The sequence below is a fragment of the Gossypium hirsutum genome, chromosome D08, assembly GCF_007990345.1.
Source record: "Gossypium hirsutum isolate 1008001.06 chromosome D08, Gossypium_hirsutum_v2.1, whole genome shotgun sequence".
Taxonomy (NCBI): domain Eukaryota; kingdom Viridiplantae; phylum Streptophyta; class Magnoliopsida; order Malvales; family Malvaceae; genus Gossypium; species Gossypium hirsutum.
The window spans coordinates 7202341-7220753 of NC_053444.1; the positions used below are offsets into that span (position 1 = coordinate 7202341).

An 18413-nucleotide genomic window follows, 5' to 3' on the forward strand; every position below is an offset into this window, starting at 1 on the left:
TTTTTTTTTTAAAATGGGTTTTGGGCTAGGGTTTGTAATTTGGGCTTGTTATGTAGGTTTTGGGCCTATTAGGCCCGGGTCAAAAATGGGCCGTACAGCTGCCCCTCTTTGCTCGTTGTCGTGTAACGAAAATAGAGCAAAGACCAAGAAAGGCCAATTTTGCCCGGTCTCGCCTGTTTTGGACTTGTCGTGGTGCTTTTCTTCAAGTAGCTTCACTCCAGTCCACTGTGTCTTGTTGCTTCAATCCATTCCACTGCACTTTAGGGAGATTTGACTTGTAGCTTCAATCTTCTTTGCAGTAACTTCAGGGGGACGAGATTCGTGGTTTAAATTTACTTCCCTACTATCTTGGGAAGATAAGATTCATCGTCTTTGATCTGCTCCACTATTACGTAGGGGGACAAGATCTGCAATCTTCAATCTATTCCACTGCTATCCAGGGAGATAGAATTACTGGCTTCAATGTGATGTGATCTACTCTACTGTAACTTCAGAGAGATAAGATCTTTTATTTTAATCCGCTCCACTGTAATTTCAGGGAGATAGGGTTACTATCTTCAATCTGCTCCGCTGATATCTCAGGGAGATAAGATCTGAAAGTCTTCGGTCTACTCCACTGTAACCTCAGGGAGATAAGACCTGGTGCGATCTGCTCTGCTGTAACTTCAGAGAAATAAGATCCTTTATTTTAATCCGCTCCACTGTAACTTCAGGGAGATAGGATAGTGTCTTTGATCTGCTCCGCTGTAATCTCAGGGAGATAAGATCTCTGGCTTCAATCTGCTCCACTGTAACCTCAGGGAGATAAGATCTGAAACTCTTCGGTCTACTCCACTGTAACCTCAAGGAGATAAGACCTGATGCGATCTACTCTGCTGTAACTTCAGAGAGATAAGATCCTTTATTTTAATCCACTCCACTGTAACTTTAGGGAAATAGGATAGTGTCTTTAATCTGCTCCGCTGCAATCTCAGGGAGATAAGATCTCTGGCTTCAATCTACTCCACTGCAACCGATGGATGCAAGGCTTTGTTTTCGATCTGCTTCGCTGTTAATGTAGGAAGGCAAGATCTGCTTCTTTAACCAGCTCCACTACAACCGAGAGAGGCAAGGTTTGTGTCTTCGACCTGCTTCACTGTCAATGCAGGAAGGCAAGATCTTTTGTCTTCAACCAGCTCTATCACAACCGAAAGAGGCAAGGTTTGTGTCTTCGATCTGCTTCGCTGTCAATGTAGGAAGGCAAGATCTTTTGTCTTTAACCAGCTCCACTGTAACCAATGAAGGCAAAGCTTGTTTTCGATCTGCTTCGCTGTTAACGCAGGAAGGCAAGATCTACTTCTTTAACCAGCTCCACTGTAACCAATGAAGGCAAAGCTTGTTTTCGATCTGCTTCGCTGTTAACGCAGGAAGGCAAGATCTACTTCTTTAACCAGCTCCACTGTAACCAATGAAGGCAAAGCTTGTTTTCGATCTGCTTCGCTGTTAACGCAGGAAGGCAAGATCTGCTGTCTTCACTGATCTGTTCTCTAGGGAACATGACCTGTATAATGAACCTAATTATGCCTAATGATTAGGATGGCATGATCAAAATGAATCAAATACTCCTAACTAGATGTGAAGGAATAACATTCAAAATGTCATGAAAATGATTCCTTAATGCTTAGTTTATCATCACACAAAAGCTTATTAAGGCTTTATTCACTGACGTGCTGCACCGCCTTCTTGCTCGGCTAGCATATCCAAAGAAATACTTAATCTGATTGCCCCCCACTGTGCACGTCAAAGTTTAATCCACTGGGACATAAAATTTGTACCATCAATCTCCCATTGTAACCCGATGGTAGAAAGGTATGGCTTTTCTCAATCTTCTCCTATCGCAATTCAATGATATTGAATGTGAAACTCTTTGGTCATTTACCTCATTCCCAAGGTGTCATACCAAATGCTCATGCACAATTGCAAAATTTTCTTCTCCCAGAAGACCTTTTCCTTTTGCCTGGTAAACATCGCTTGTTGGCTCATTGAAGTTTTGCCACCAACACGACATCTTGTCATTTTGTTCAATCAATGCATTTGTCAACAAAATCCAAAGAGAAAGTCCAAACTTAGACTCTTCCTTCTCAAACTTCCAACCTTCAAATTTGGCATGTTCTAAACAATAGTCCTGTTTCAGGTTCCTGTATTATTTAGAAACTTTTCAGAGTAATATGCAAAACTTCCTTTGTGAAAGTTTTATTAGTCCATTAATCATTATTCCAATGCTTGCAAAAAGGTCATAACAATGGATAAGAATAAAGTTGGTTCTGAGCATAGCTCGAAAGAACAAATTATCGAAAATAGTGAAGAAGGACAACAAAAGAATTAATTGGGAATGTATATCTTGGAAAGAAAGAAAAAGTATTCCAAGAACAACAAATAACATGAGAATTGGGTGCCCCAGATATCACAGCTTGGACTTCTCTATACAAACTTTCTGAAGACCCTTTTGAGTTGGACATGTGTTTAGGAGATCTACAATGCTCTGTCGATGCCCCCAAGATGTCGCCTATCCTTTCCTGTTGATTCAGGCATGGCAAGATCAACACATGCCTCAATATGAACAAAACTTGAGCAGCTTATATCACCTCATGCCCCATTTTGATCAGTATTTGAGCCGCCTCTTTCGGGTTTTCAACTCAAATCCCCTTTGGCCTAAGGTGCCCTTTGCGGGTTTTCCCCTTAGCCTCTCCATTTTTACTTTTTCATTTTTCATTTTTTCATCTTCTTCTTCTTCTTCCTCTTTTTTTTTTGAATCAAAGTGCCCTTTTGCAGGTTTTCCTTGGTCCTTCCTTCTTCTTTAAACGAAGTGTTTCTAGACTGGATCCGAGTTTATAGGATTAGCAATCTCACTCAGGATCAGTGCTCTTCTAAAAATGGTCTTCTTTACAACATAGGAACTTTCCTAGTTTGGCATTCATTTCCCTTTAGAATCTTTTCGTTAAGGAAGAATCTTTTTCAACATCCAGCCCTCTTGTGGAATTCTCTGAGACGAGCATGTTTATTATGGGCTCATATTATTTATTTATGGTACATCTGACCCTGATGAATAGCTTTTAACCCTTTTCCTAGGGCCAACTGATCACATTGCGATTGGATCCCTTCAACAAGCAACGAGGGGATTTTAATAGGTAGAACTACCTCAATCCTGTAAACCAAAAAGAGAAGTGTTGCCCCAATACCGATGTTCGACAAACAATGAGGGTAAATGGTAATTTCTCACGTCGATCCTCGTAAGTCTCAGTCATTTTCCTTCAATTTTTGATGTTCAACTCTAGGAACTTCAGTGACGAATCGTGGTGTCCACTTCTGAGCTAATTTGAGACTTCAGCTATCGTGCTATTGTTTAACCTCAATGCATTCTCCAATACTCTCTTCTCTGAAATTCTGTATCGGTATACGATGCCTTTAGCTCATGAAGTAGCCTCTCAAAATGAAACAATGCCCATTAGAAGTCTTCGATAATGGTGATGTCCATGCCCCATTGTGCTCAAAATTTGAGTCGTCCTTTTTCGGTTTTCAACTCAAAACCACTTTTGGTCACAAAGCGCCCTTTTTGGTTTTTCGCCTTGGCCTCTTCTTTTCTTTTCTTTGCTTTTCATATTTTTATTTTGACTTTGATTGATTTCTCTTTTCTTTTTATTTTTCATTTTGATTTTGATTTTGTTTTTTTCTTTCCCTTGTTTTTTGAATCGGATCTAAACTCTTGGGATTAGGCAAGTCCTTGTTATCCCCTTCAAAGGATCTTCTCTGATATCGAATTTCCTTTATAGAGCCTTTTAGGGCAAAACTACAACTGGAAACTTTTGATCTTCTTCTTCCATCGGGATAAAATCCAGCAACATCTTGAAGGAATAGAAACTCGACTTCAAACGGGCAAAGCTATGCTGAATTGACGAGAACGGTATTGCCCCGGCAAAGAATTGCATCGTTCGCACTGTAAATTTCTGACATCGTGCTGTTGTGCAGGTTTTATTATAAGAATCGAGGCATACCCTGGTATGATCATACAAAGACATCTTTGAATTTTTCGTCTCTGTAGGCAGGTTAATTCTAGTCTTCATCAAGCTCACAATTTCTAATGATTCACTGAGAGGTAGGATCTGTTTATCCTTTTGTTCTACCATCCTCAACAAGTTTGGAGATAAGCTACGATCTGTGTCATCTTCAAAGTCGTGAGATCCCTTTAAACACATATCTCGCTCAAAAGGAGGTTCTAAGTCTGTAGCAGTGTCATTCATGTCGTTGATATCCAGGGACCTATTGTAGGTACAAAATAATATATAAAGAATGTATGAATTTAAGAATAAGTATCTGCACAGTATGATTATGAATGAACGAAAGAATGATTTGGATGGAAGAATAAAAGAATGATCAATGAAAAAATATTAGTTCAAAAGATCGCAAAGATGCATTCCATTAGAATAATGACGTTCAGACATAAGCCTTTTTCACAAAAGACTTCTTGTTGCTCTAGGCTGAAAACAACAAGTGTGTTTTGAATATTACTCTGAGTAAGCTCTAAATACTACAAAGGTTTCTTTAGAACACTCCCAGGTTTATAAGGGCGAACATCTAATAAGATCCATTTTCAATTATGCCTTCATATATGGTATTGATGTGAAAACTTCCCAACACTTTCTCATATATTGCGTTCACCCCATTGTTAATCATGATTGGGTGGCGAATTTTCTGCATTAGATGAGTCACCAAACTTGACGACACCCATGTTGATGAGCTTTCAACCAGTTTCTTGAAGGCTATACAGTTCTCTATGGAATGCCCCGTATTTCCCGCATGATATTCGCAATGTGCATTCGCATCGTGCCATTTGGGGTACGGTGGCTGTGGAGGTTTCGTGTAGAGAGGGGCGACAATACGTGCGTTGAATAAGCTTTGATACAACTCCTTATATGCCATCGGAATTGGCGTGAATTGAAGGTTCTCAGTGCCTTGCTTCACATACGATTCTTGTCTAGATGAAACTTGCTGACTAGTAATCACCTTTCTTGGCTGTGTAATCGATTTGTTGTAGGTGTTCACATTGCTCACCTCGTTTTCCTTCTTCTTTAAGTCTGACCTCCTATTATTTTCTCCAGCATCAATCTTTCCACTTCTCATGGCACTTTCAATCATTTCACCGCTCATGAATATGTCTGAAAAACTCTTCGAAGCACTTCCTAACATGTGGGTGATGAACGGGGCCTTCAATGTGTTGATGAAGAGCATCGTCATTTCTTTCTCTAGGAGTGGCGGCTGAACTTGGATAGCGACCTCCCTCCACCTTTGTGCGTATTGCCTAAAACTTTCATTAGGCTTTTTCTCCATATTTTGAAGGGTAATTCTGTCAAGGACCATATCAGCTACATGACTGTATTGTTTCATAAAGGCTTGTGCTAAATCCCTCCAAGAGCTAATCTGGATACGCGTCAATTGATTGTACCACTTAGACGCTGCCCCTGTGAGGCTATCTTGAAAGCAGTGTATGAGCAGTTGGTCGTTGTTGACGTATCCGGCCATACGCCTACAGAACATAGTAATATGAGCTTCTGGGCAGCTGGTCCCATTATATTTCTCGAATTCCGGCATCTTAAATTTGTAAGGAAGTACCAAATCCGGAACTAAACTCAGATCTTTCGCATCTATTCCACGATAGCCGTTGATACTTTCTATCGCCCTAAACTTCTCTTCAATCCATTTCCATTTCTCCTCAAACTGCTTTGGTAACTCCTCCTTCATCTTGTCTTTCTCCGCTACTTCATCGAAGTCTGGGACAACCAGATTATCGTCAGGACTAGAACCAGATCTGACCTGAAGGTTCTTCGGTATTGAAGCGTCACCTTGAAAGTGTTGAGGCCTAATTGAAACAGAAGATCTTCGTGGATGTGGTTCAATCTGAATTTGCGCTTGCGGAGGCGTGTATCCTGGAGAAAAAAGTGGCTCATCATTGTTTCCTTCTTCATCGCAAACCACAGGATTTTTCCCTTTATCCACTCCCTTGGTTATTAATTGCGTCAATTTAGTCATTAGTTCATCCTGAGACTCCTTCATCTTTTGTGCCATGTCTTTCTGGATCTTTTCCATATGTTCTTTCATTTGCACCTGTAACTGGTCTTGCATCTCTTTTTGCGTTTGCTCCAGTTTCTCTAATCTTTGATCCATTTCTTTGGCTTTGCGACGAGTACCGTAAGGATGTTTGGTTGATTGGTTTTCCAGATTAGCTGAAATAATTTTACATAATTAGGGTCACTTCGTGAAAATCTAATGCATATGATGCAATGCAATGCAAATGCATGAAATGAATGCCTAAAGAGACGTTGATTCTGATTCAATTACATTTAGGAAACTTTTCTAGAAAGCAAATTCCCTTACATAAAACGGATACATGTACGACCTCACCCTCATATTCCAAGAAACAACATCGATTTTTTTTTTTATCCGCATGTTTGAGGCAATCTCACCAATGGATGCCATTGCTAGCTCATTTTCTTGATCTTGGTCGCGATCCATCATCTGCCCATCTTCATAAGGCTTGTCAGCTTGTTGAAGGCTTTTGGACAATCGTCTCGAATCCCCAGGCCACCAAGCACGGTCACGAACTCTTCCATCGCTATTCTTGTGTTTCTCAGAATATGTTTGGGAAGTCGTATTGTTTTCCACTTTATCAAGGAATTCGTATTCCATGACAAGCTTTCTAATTTAGTAATTGGATTTGAATCCATATCTCTTTCCTAAAATGCAAATGCAAGGCAATCATAATCAGAACAAAACAAGATCGGTTAGTAAAAAAAACAGAAGCAAACAAGGAAAACAAAAAGTACCTAATCAGGTAGATACTAGGGGTTTGGAGTGGCTCTACCTAGGTTAAGTTCCTAAGTCTACCATATGAGGGTTGGTTCTAAAGTAAGGGTACCCGAACCAGCAGATTCCTCGATCCTCACCCATTATAGGCTCATACGGACTGAGTTCAGTTCAGGGGAATACATTTCCCTATGGCCATGCGGAGATGAAAATCTCACGAAGACATAGGTACGGATGTATCCCGAAAGCGATTCACTATCCCATGCGGAGGTGAAAACCTCACGAAGGCGTAGCTTCTCACTCCCACTTAAAAAGGGTATGACCAACGGTCATGCAATGCAATGTGCAAAAATAAATCTGAACTTAAACACAGCAATTATGAATCACAATGACGAAGATCATAATAAAGATAAATAAAAATACAATGAAAGGATCGTATATTTAAACTAGGTTTTTGATTTTTGACAAAAAGACAAAAAGTAATCAACTCATGGCTTGACTCTCTTATTTAAATTCCTCAGTGGAGTCGCCAAGCTGTTGACACCATTTTTTGGATGAAAAACGGGGTCGACTTGGGTTTTGACGAAAACAAAAAAACGGGAGTCGCCACCGATCTTTTTAGATGAGGTGTGATCGGGTCACCTCGAAAAGTGGTTGTTTTTAATAAACGGTTTGATTTTATTAAAACAACAAGTTTGGTCCATGAAATTCAGAAAAATGGGTTCGGGAGTCGGTTACGCACGAGGAAGGATTAGCACCCTCGATACGCCCAAAATTGGTACCTAGTTGATTACTTAATGTCTTAATGTCGAAATTTTAAATACGATCCTTTCTTTTTGAATAAAATGAATTGGAAGATAAAGCTCATTTATTTTAAAGAAATAAATTGTTACACTGAGTAAGTTAGAGTGCAACATTTCAAATCCTCAAAATTAAGCTTATTCTTCGTCTTTTAAAACCTATGCATTTTAAGGAGGATATCCGATTATCTGAGTCAAATGAGAAAATCAAAACCCAGTAAGTTAGGGTTCGATTTCACAAAATTTCTAAATATCGAGCATTGCCTTTATTTTAAAATCCTCGTCTCGAGAAAATAACATGTCATATCCAATGCGTTAGGATACAACGTGTCGAATTCCCGAGAATGAGCTTTTTACTTATGGGTTTTGATTAAAAAGGATGCTCGGTTATCTAAGTTCATCGAAAAATTTGAAGCCCAGTAAGTGAGGGCACAATTCTCGAGAACTATGAGAACGAGGCTTTTTTGAAAATTATGAAATAGGGTGATTGTAGTGCTTTGATAAAACACGATTTTTACAAATATGACATGATTGAAAAGTGATGTATGACGTAAAAGATAATATATAGTTCAAATGCATATCAAAGAATAATGAACAAATAATGAATTAATACTAACAAACATAGCAACAATAATCTCTATTGTACATTATGCTAATATCAATATCTACATTCAAAAACTAAAAGAAAACGAGTCAATTAAGGCAAATACGGACCAAATGTATGAGTTTTGAAATAACTAAAAAATATATAAAAATGAAATTATATTTATATTTTAGATAAATAATATATAAATGAATATTTGAAAGGAATTAAAAATATGGTTAAAAATAAATACTACATAGAATAATAGTGTCCAAATAGGTTTTAAAGTAAATATTATATAAGGAATAAGTCACAACACATTAAATAATATATATATATATATATGTGCACGTATACATGATGAAGATTAAACAATAATACATAATAATTTTGAAACGAATGTATAATAAACCCAAAGTGTTAATACTATTTTATTTATTATATAAAATAATACTACATTAAAAATACGTGATGAAATTAACCATTGATATAATAATACTCAAAGTAATAATATAAATAATAAAATTATAATACGTGTACATAGATAAATAAACATATAAATAATAAAACTAATGTTAACAATAGTAAAGATAATAAACTAAACAAAATTAGTAATAATAATGAAACAGAGGATCAAATTGACACCAAAGCTGAAATTAAAGGAAAAAATCTAAAATAAATAAAAGGGAAGGTCCGAATTAAAAAGCGCGAATGACATGGGGGACTAAAAGGGTAATATTTCCCACCCTCCAAAACGCAGCGTTATGACGAGGACCGAAATGAAGCGGACATCAAATTAAAGGGCGAAAATTAGAAATAAAAAAAAATTGATTTGAACGCGCTACAAAAAGGGGAGGACCATCTGCGCAAATATCCCCAAAATGGAAAACACGCGGATCCTCCTGGTAATGGGTCGGGTCGACGCGCGGATCCACCCCCACCAAAACGGCGCCGTTTTATAATTAATATAAATATAAAAAAAAGGCCCAAAAATTTCATTTTCATCATTTTTCTAAAGAAACAAAGGGCTTTCTCTCTCTCAGGCCCCCAAGGCCTGCCAATGTCCGGCCGCCGCTGATCATCGGGCCACCGTCCGTCGGCCACCGTGCACGGTGGTCGGAGTTCCAAAAATGGGCCTTTTCGACCTAAAATGATCTCCTGAACCCCGATCCGAGCCCCAAAATATCAAAAACACTCTCTAAACTTAAGAAAAGGATGAGGAAACCTTCGTTCCCCTCAGATCTGGTGCCGAAGACGAAGAGTCACCCCCGACGACGCGATCTCGGGATGACTCCGGTGAGTATCCCTTCCTCCTTTTTGACTTTATTTTAATGTATAAAATAAACAAAAAATAAAAAATAAAAGACGAAAAAAATGATGTAAATCTGAAAAAAAAACTTTTAGAAACGTGATTCTGTTTCTTTTATTTTCTTAATGTTTGTCAAAAGCCCCCTCTTTTACAACGTATTCGGCTTTTGCCGAAAGAAAAGAAGAAAACATAAAGAAAAAAACCATTACAGTTGAGGCCCCCCCTCATGATATTACATTTGTTTGGTTTTTATAAAAGAAAAATATTTGCTGCTCTCTCTGTTGTCTATTTCTTTGCGTGCTTGCAGGTGGCGATGGGACGTGGCGATAGACTGGTGCGAGCAGAGGGCAGGTACGGTAGTAACGTACGGCGCACATGGGAGCGGGACGGAGAAGCGGTGCTGTTAGGGCTTCTTGTTTTTTTTTTAAAATGGGTTTTGGGCTAGGGTTTGTAATTTGGGCTTGTTATGTAGGTTTTGGGCCTATTAGGCCCGGGTCAAAAATGGGCCGTACAAGCATTGTGTTTTATTTCTATTATTTCGTGTTAGATTAATTTTATTTGATGCATAAATTATGATTTTTGAATAAGCAAAATCTCGTGTTTAGATTCGAGAAGGTCGTACCCTAACTTACTGGGTTTCGATTTTCTCAATAAATCTAAATACACGAATCTTTTCAAACTCAAGTTTTAGACGATCTTGGGCATTAAAAAAGATCGTGTCCTAACTTACTGGGCATGATTCCTTTTCTACACCCGAGATAATTAAATATCTTTTTAAATAAGTAAATTTTCGGCATTTATTCTCGTATCGGGAATTCGATACGTTGTGTCCTAACACATTGGATATGACACGTCGTTTTCTCGAGATGAGGATTTTTCTAATAAATTTTCGGCATTTATTCTCGTATCGGGAATTCGAGACATTGTGTCGTAACTTACTGGATATGATTCTTTTTCTCGATTAACGTGAAATATGCCCATTTTCTCAAAAATTTTCAACACTTCAATAAAGGATTGTATTTTTAAATCTCTTTAAAGTTTTTAATTTTCGACATTAAGACATTAACTAATCAACTAGGTACCAATTTTGGGCGTTACGAGAGTGCTAATCCTTCCTCGTACATAACCGATTCCCGAACCTATTTTTCTGAATTTCGTGGACCAAACTCGTTGTTTTAATAAAATTAAATTGTTTATTAAAAACAACCACTTTTACGAGGTGACCCGATCACACCTCATCAAAAAAGATTGGTGGCGACTCCCGTTTTCATTTTCGTTTCCAAAATCCAAATGAACCCCGTTTTCATCTAAAAAATGGTGTCAACACTGAACATAGTAGTTTTGATTGAACAATAAACTCATTCATTCATTCATGAGTTTCTAATAATGCGTCTGTATATACTTGAATAAATACCAGTATTTTCCACAGGCTGTAACCATAAGGCATGTCCAAAATGTTACATCACATTCCTGATAAAACATGATATTATATGACCTATATATATATACTGCACATGATGTGAACTGAGTTTTAATTAGAGACAGCAACATCATAATTCGTTCATTCCCACCTTTTCTATGAACTTAGCAGTTGATTCCACACAGCTCTACATCTGGTCCAGTAACTCTAGTGGTGAAGGGATCAATCCGCACCCACAACAAAGAGAAAATGGAGGCAAGCAGAATTGACCATACAACAACGATGGTCGGTGTCCGGTTTTGCCGTCCCATCAGACCCTTCAGGAAGGGGTAGAGATGGATGATCACCCAGAACGCAAAGAACAACTTGCCAAAGAGAGGACCCCATGATTGATAACCACTGTTGATGGCATAAGAGATTCCTGCAACAACCCCCACCAAGTTTATAATAAGGAGAGTAGTCGGTGGGATGAGAAGGGTTGTCCATTTGAACATGTAAAGTTCCGCAAAATCTCCGTCTTCATCTGATGCTTTCGAGGTAACGGTGAAGTTAGTGTCAATGCCGGCAAGAACTTTGAGAAGCCCTTGAAAAACAGCAAAAAGATGTGCGGAGACACCACCAATAACCCAAAACTGTTCGTTTCTCCACCACTCATCTATTCCAACACCACTCCACCTCATTTCTAAAATACCAGTTGCGAAGATGGAAAGAAAGAGAGATATAAACCATATACTTGCAATGTTACTAATCTGCAGTCACAGCAAATCAAACAACAGAAATTAACGTAAGATTCACCCATTTGTAGCTTTCACCATAACAAAACGGTTGGGAGTTAGGGAGGCACTAATAATCTATCAAAAAGTATATGAATAAGGTCTTTTTCGAGAGAAGACTGTATCTTCACATGAATTATTTCCAGACTCATAACAGTTCAAATAACCTATAAAATAATAAAAGGATACCGATTAAAAATACAAATTTAAGGTAAATGAAAATCAAGTTGAAGGTAAGCGAAGTTAGTTATATGTGCAATTAAACCAGTTAATTCTCCTCAGCAGCCAAAAGCTCCCATCTAACCACTAGCCAACCTGATTTGACCATAAAAATTCAACAACTTAAACCATAAAAAGTTATCCGAACCAAAATCATAGGGACTGTATTGACATGGACCTGAATTAATTTGAACCTGAATGACCTTAAGTAAAAGTAAATTTTTCAAAATAAAAAATAATGAATATAACATGAATTATTAATTTATATTAATTACTTTAAATTGTTAATTGACCGACCTTCCTAATAGAGAAGTCTATGTTAGGTGATAAGTCCATGTGCATTTTTGCAAATGAAACATTGATTATGTAGAAAAGACTAACCTGTGGGATAATGAACTTGTTAGTGAGCAGACAGACAGCAGGCAATGTGCAATACATAAGAAGAGGAATAGCGGTGACTGGGTAGATGGTAGTGTTAACATATGCAAATCGTTCAAGCCACTTCAGCCTACCACCATAACCATACCAGATAGGACAATGCCTACTAAAAAGAATTTCCACAGAACCAAGGGCCCATCGAAGCACTTGGTTGAGACGATCTGAAAGATTAATAGGAGCAGACCCTTTAAAGGCTGGGCGTTTTGGCATGCAGTAAATTGACCGCCAACCACGGGCATGCATTTTGAATCCAGTAAGAATATCTTCTGTAACAGAACCATAGATCCATCCAATCTGTAGGCAAAAGGAACATGAAAGTTTAAGTCCACTATGGCAGATTGAAGGAGAAAGATGTTAGGAAGATTAAACAAAAATACATGCATAAATAAAGGACAAGAGACTATCCTGCACAAGCAACAAAAATTGAAATTTAAAATGGAATAAAAGCAAGCATTTGTCTAACTTCCCAGAACGGCAATTCTAAAATTCAAAACTGAGTTTTGAATACAGAGTCACTGATCTAGGAGCACAAAATGCACCCAAAACAAGCTTATATTCAACGGTAATTTTCTTTTGGGTTATATTATACTCTTTCTTTTCTTCTTCTAAAGCCCTAAAACAATCATTGTAAATAATTCAGTACATTATGAACATCAACTGAATAGCCATAAATCCAGATATCAATTTTACACATAAAGCAACCACACTATCTTAAGATGAGCAATAAACTTTTAGGTGCAGTGAAAAAAGGGACAAGAAGGAGAACAACTTACCTCACTTCCCCAGTCTGTTTTGTCTTCATATCCACAGCTGATAACATGAATTGCTTCCTTAAGAAGTGTTTCTGGCGTAGCAGACTGAGGAACACCGCCATTCTCCATAAGTGTAGAGGCAACAAAAACAGCAGACTGTCCAAAACGTTGCTCCAGGCTCATTTGCGACATTAGTAGCGACTTTTCATCGTCAAACCCAGCACCTAATTTCACATAGCACAAGGTAGGAAATGGAAGGGCTTTTCCCCGTTAGGCCAAAAAAGGCATGGAACTAATACATAACAATCACCACTTAAAAGACAAAAAAGTGCATTTTACCTTCAACACCCTCCTCTATATCATCTAGACTGAATACTGGTACAGTAGGATCTACAGGCTTGCCAGATTTCTTCTTGTCTGATCCCTTTTTACTTGATTTTGAACTCTTCTTCCGAGAACCCCCACAGAGTGAAGACAGCACCCCTGCCCTTTTATGCTTGGGCTGAAGTGGAGGTTCATATCCATATAATGCTGTTCTATTGAAGACACATCCCGTACCGACATAAACAGGTCCTTGAATGCCATCCAGACCCCTCAAGTTTATCTATAGTTTAACAAAGTATATAAGATGCATCAAAAGGAATTCTACTGCCAGTATGTTCTATAAAAAATTGATACACACAAATCATTCTACATGGCTGCAGTCATCTACATGAGTGAAACATTTTGCTTACATCAAAGAAAACAGTATTTCTGTTGGCATATCGATCATTCCGATCAATACCATCAAATCTTTGTGGGAACTGAACATAACAAACTTGCTTCCCAAGGTTTGGATCCATCAGAAAACACATAGCTTCCCTTATGGCCTTGCTATTATTTATGTAGTGATCACAATCAAGATTCAACAGGAAAGGTCCATTCGTAAGAACTGCTGACACTCGAACCTGCAAGAAAGATTCATTGAAAACTAGATTGACATATGATAGACAACAAAGAATACAAATAAAGTATTATTTAAGAAGTAACTTACGAGTGCATTCATAGCACCAGCTTTCTTATGGTGTTGGAAGCCTGGACGCTTTTCACGAGAAACATAAACCAACCTTGGCAGCTCATTGCCCTCAGCATCAAGGCCCCCACTCTGGCCTAAGAAAACCTACAAATTTTACAAAACCTTATTGTAGTTATTAATGGATCCAAATTACTTATACCTCTGGCAACCCAGTAAACTTCATTCTGAATAATGAAAACCATGTGGATAACAAAATAAATAAGCAATAAACTTGAAAATGGAGTGGAATAACTCAAGCAGATTTGCTTTCCTCTCATGCGTACATTAATATGCACTGTTGGAGTTTTTCCAGTCCACTTTGCCTTTGAGTGCATAGAATCATATAATCTAGAAATTAGGAACATATGCCATCCTGATCAGGGTTGGTGCATGTGTAGTGCATCTATGAACGCAAAAAATTGTCCTACCTGGATCATTCCTGGATGATCTCTGGTGTTATTACCGGGCCATGGTGTACCATCCTGCATAATCCATCCTTCTTCAGGAACTTTCTGTGCCTTTGCGACAAGCCCATTAATTCGAACTTTAAATTCTTCATATTCTCTCTGCAACAGAAACAAAGAATTGAACATGATGAAATTTTGAATATGGAGCAATATGGCACAACCAAGCAGACCCTTACCTTCATAGCTCTACGATCTTTAACAAAAGATGTTTGAACTTTATCCTTCAGGTAGTCAATCTTCTGTGCAAAATACCATTCTGGAGCCCGAGGTTCAATGTTATATTTCTTGCAGAAAGGTACCCATTTCCTGGCAAACTCTGATGTCTCAGACAGTGCTTCAAAGGTTAACATGGCAGCACCATCATCAGAAACATAGCAAGAGACCTTGTCAACTGGGTAGTCAACAGCAAGAATGGATAGTACAGTGTTGGCTGTCACAAGTGGAGGCTCCTTTAATGGGTCGACAGTACTCACAAATATGTCAACTGCAGCTAATTCCGACGGTTCTCCTTCTCGATCATATCTGAATTCATCCAAGGAATTGAAATCACAAGAAGAAAAATCACAGGGACTGAGTTGGCACAACAGCTCAAAATATTAGCAAGGATTCATGAGATTGGCAGGAAGAAACATTCCACCTTAAGGCAAGCCTATCAAGATACGTCTCACGATTAACAGGAAGCCATTTGGGGAACTGATCCAATATCCAGGATATTGCAAACCAAATCTCACATATCACAGATATCAACCATAGAGCATAGGCATTTGGAACAGGGTTTGTTATTCGGTAGTGCAAGAAAATGCAGAGAATAACAAGACGCAGTATGATGACCATCCGATAAGGATTTATTTTAGATGAGGAAACGGAAACCTTCCTTGATAGAGGCTGTCTAGCTTCATCATTCCTGCAAATTAAGAAGCAAGAGTGCGGACAATTAAACTAGGCAAGACAGATTCATAGCAGGACTCAGATTCCACACACCAAGAATTTCACAGTGATTGCTTAAACTAGGTTTCTCCTATTTCAAAATATGTATGAATATACACACACTTATATACATTGCAGGACTCAGAAATACCATACACAAAGTACTGAAGTGTAATCATGATTCATATAATTTTTTGACTTTCCCTGGACAACTATGCACAAGAACAAAAAACCTCACAAAAGTTCTAGAAATTAAACAGATAGGAACGCACAGTTGAGAGTCATCCACGAGCACATCAGTGCTGGCATCAATATCTCCAAGACCTCTTTCAGAAGTAGCCTGGCATGTACTCATAGGAACAGTATTCTTCTCCTGCTTCATCTTCCAGCCATCAACTCTCTCCTTCCAGGCTACATTGCCTAGTCCTGATGAACCAAACTCCCTCACTGGATCCACAACCCTAATACTCGCTGCACAGGAATTACAATACTTATATCAACTACCCATAGGTACCTATCGACTAAACAATAAATTTCTGTTTGTGCAATTAATTGATCTCAGCCACATAAGGAAAAGGATTCATACATTTCCCACCAGCAACTCCAGGAGATGCCATAGAAAGCCGCTCAGGTGATGCAGCAGATAGCTCACCAGAAACCTACAATATTCCAAGAGAAAAAGAAAAGTTCCAATCCATCATTCTATGCATGATCAATCTCACAGAAAATCACTAGCTTTTAGACAGCAAATGAATTACCTCCTGCCCACTGGTGAGCAGAGGAATATGGTTATGAGAAATTTCTTTATCATAAGTTGGAGCACCAACATCCTCCCCTCTACCATACTTTGCATTCCAGCCCTGCATCCTTTCTGCAAGTTTCTGCTTCTGCTCTTGGTTTTCTGAGTAAATGAAATCACTGGCGCCATCATCTGCATCACCACCCGTTTCCCTGTCTCCAAGAATAGCAGGACTGCCTGGAACCAGTAATAACTATAATTGGAAAACCATTGATAATTATTGGTAAAATTGAAGGATGATTTGAGTACAATAATGTGAAAATGTATTCAACATTTAGTGTTAATGAACAGATCCTACATACAACAAAATATCTCACAAATATATATTTGTAGAACTTTGGACCATGTGCATATCTAGTGAAACATTAATGTTCAAAGTACCTTTTTGCCACTTGTATCTGGTCTTGCATTGAGGGCAAGACTGATTCCCGTCCTTCCTTTCATATTCATAACAAGGCCTGCATACAGGAAATGCACATATATTGCAAGCAATGAATGGATCACCATCTGTATTTTTGCCAACATTGTCACCACAGATTTGGCATGTCTGGCCACCAAGATTCTTCATGGGCTTGCCCTGATCAATCACAGAGTAACAATTCACACATTTAGCAACAGAAATAGACGACTTGTTAATCTAAGTATAAACATTTAAACCTAGCAAATATGTCCAACTATAAGTACTAAGAAAACAGAAAGTATAGGGAAATCATCACAAGCAGTGATAACTAGGTTGTGATTGTCATAATAAATTCAGGAAACCAATTGCAAACATGGTCAACTCGAACTCCTTAAAATCATGGAACCAAAAAGCAATAGTTTTTACTCGAGGACCTGTTGCAGGTATTTAGCTTAATTGGGATACAATTTTTAGCCAAGAAAAAATAATGGACCCATAAGTGGTTTAATTTTCTTTTGCCTTCAATTTTTCCAATCAATAAAGCAAACAGCAAACCGGAGACAACTATGAATATTTCTTTCATTTCATACCCCAATATCTCCTTCCGATTCCATTGTCACGTGCTTCTTTCTTTATCTGAGAACAAGGGATATAACAGGTCGTCCAAATATCAATAAGAGATGTGCATGCCTTTTAGATGAATGTAGCAATTCACTTCAATTAATCCTCCACTTCAAGAGTAAGTTGTTGATCGCAAATCTGAAAAAATAAATAAATAAACAATGAGAAAAGAGATTATCGTTCACTAACTAACATTTCCCATGCCTCGGAAACTATTTCCAAGAAAGTACTTTTAATGGAAAATGCAACTAAATTTGAAGTATCTTATTCTTAGAGATTCCACCGTTTAATATTTTCTTCAAATGTTCGATAAACGCCACTTAATTGAGTTCCAACTGAAAGAGTTAACCAAAATAACCACGATCTGAGCTTTCTATCCGAAATCAGACTGAGAAAATAGAAAGAGTTAACTACTCCGATTGTAATTTCATGAGCAAAAAACGTTCTAACGAAATGCGATTACAAATCAAACACAATATATTTCAAAATATTAAAACAAATCCGCGAATAAACCAAGAAAACATTATCCAAAGCTAAGGCTATATAACCACAAGTTTTAGAGTGAAAACAAACATGAGAAAAAGAGTTGGGCGCTTAAAAAGCGAAATCGAACTCAAAAGCGACAAATTGGCTTCAATCTCTTGCAAAAGGAGAACAAATCTACACCAGATCTTGTGGGAAAGCAGCGAGAGAAAGGGAAATCTAAGAGAGAAAAGTGATGTACCAACCTTGCAAATGAAGAATTGAGGAACGAAAGAGACAAGCAATGCAGAGTAACAAAGAGCTCTCTCTCTCTCTCTCTCTCTCTCTCTCTCTCTCTCTCTCCCTTCCCAAAGAAGATATAATGGAAATAATAGCTCTAGTTCTAAAGCAGAGAAATGCTTACTTACAAGAAACGAAAGTGACAGTGCAACAACGAGCTCTTCAACACACCCGGACCCGGACCAGTATCCGAAGACTGCCGACATTTAGAGATGGCAACCGGGCGGGCCGGTTCTAGCTCCGACCCAATCT

At 38.2% G+C, this 18413-nt stretch overlaps 1 protein-coding gene across 7 annotated transcripts; it reads right to left on the minus strand.

Annotated features, from left to right (window-relative positions):
* Nucleotides 1–10868: 10868 nt before the first annotated feature.
* LOC107915763 (cellulose synthase A catalytic subunit 3 [UDP-forming]) lies at nt 10869–18413 on the minus strand. 7 transcript variants are annotated; one of them, XM_016844931.2, is made up of 16 exons: nt 18128–18296; nt 17683–17787; nt 17369–17537; nt 16760–16955; nt 16338–16555; nt 16166–16238; nt 15852–16050; nt 15290–15556; nt 14829–15174; nt 14614–14751; nt 14165–14290; nt 13866–14078; nt 13471–13735; nt 13153–13355; nt 12323–12673; nt 10869–11698 (listed from the first exon to the last, which is right to left on the minus strand). In XM_016844931.2, exons 3-16 carry the CDS (start codon nt 17390–17392, stop codon nt 11114–11116), a joined length of 3204 nt encoding a protein of 1067 aa, XP_016700420.2. In that variant the 5' UTR covers nt 17393–17537; nt 17683–17787; nt 18128–18296; the 3' UTR covers nt 10869–11113. The 7 variants fall into 7 exon arrangements, with proteins under 7 accessions (XP_016700420.2, XP_040955651.1, XP_040955653.1 ...); XM_041099717.1 differs by having other exon boundaries at nt 17683–17734; nt 18128–18255; XM_041099719.1 differs by having other exon boundaries at nt 17683–17734; nt 17973–18254.

Coding starts and splice junctions, on each gene's coding strand:
- LOC107915763 (XM_016844951.2), bottom strand. CDS start 17,392: ATGGAATCGGAAGGAGATATTGGG. Junction 16,239..16,337: donor TGCTCACCAGTGGGCAGGAG/GTAATTCATTTG, acceptor GGAATATTGTAG/GTTTCTGGTGAGCTATCTGC. Junction 13,356..13,470: donor TATAGAGGAGGGTGTTGAAG/GTAAAATGCACT, acceptor ATGTGAAATTAG/GTGCTGGGTTTGACGATGAA.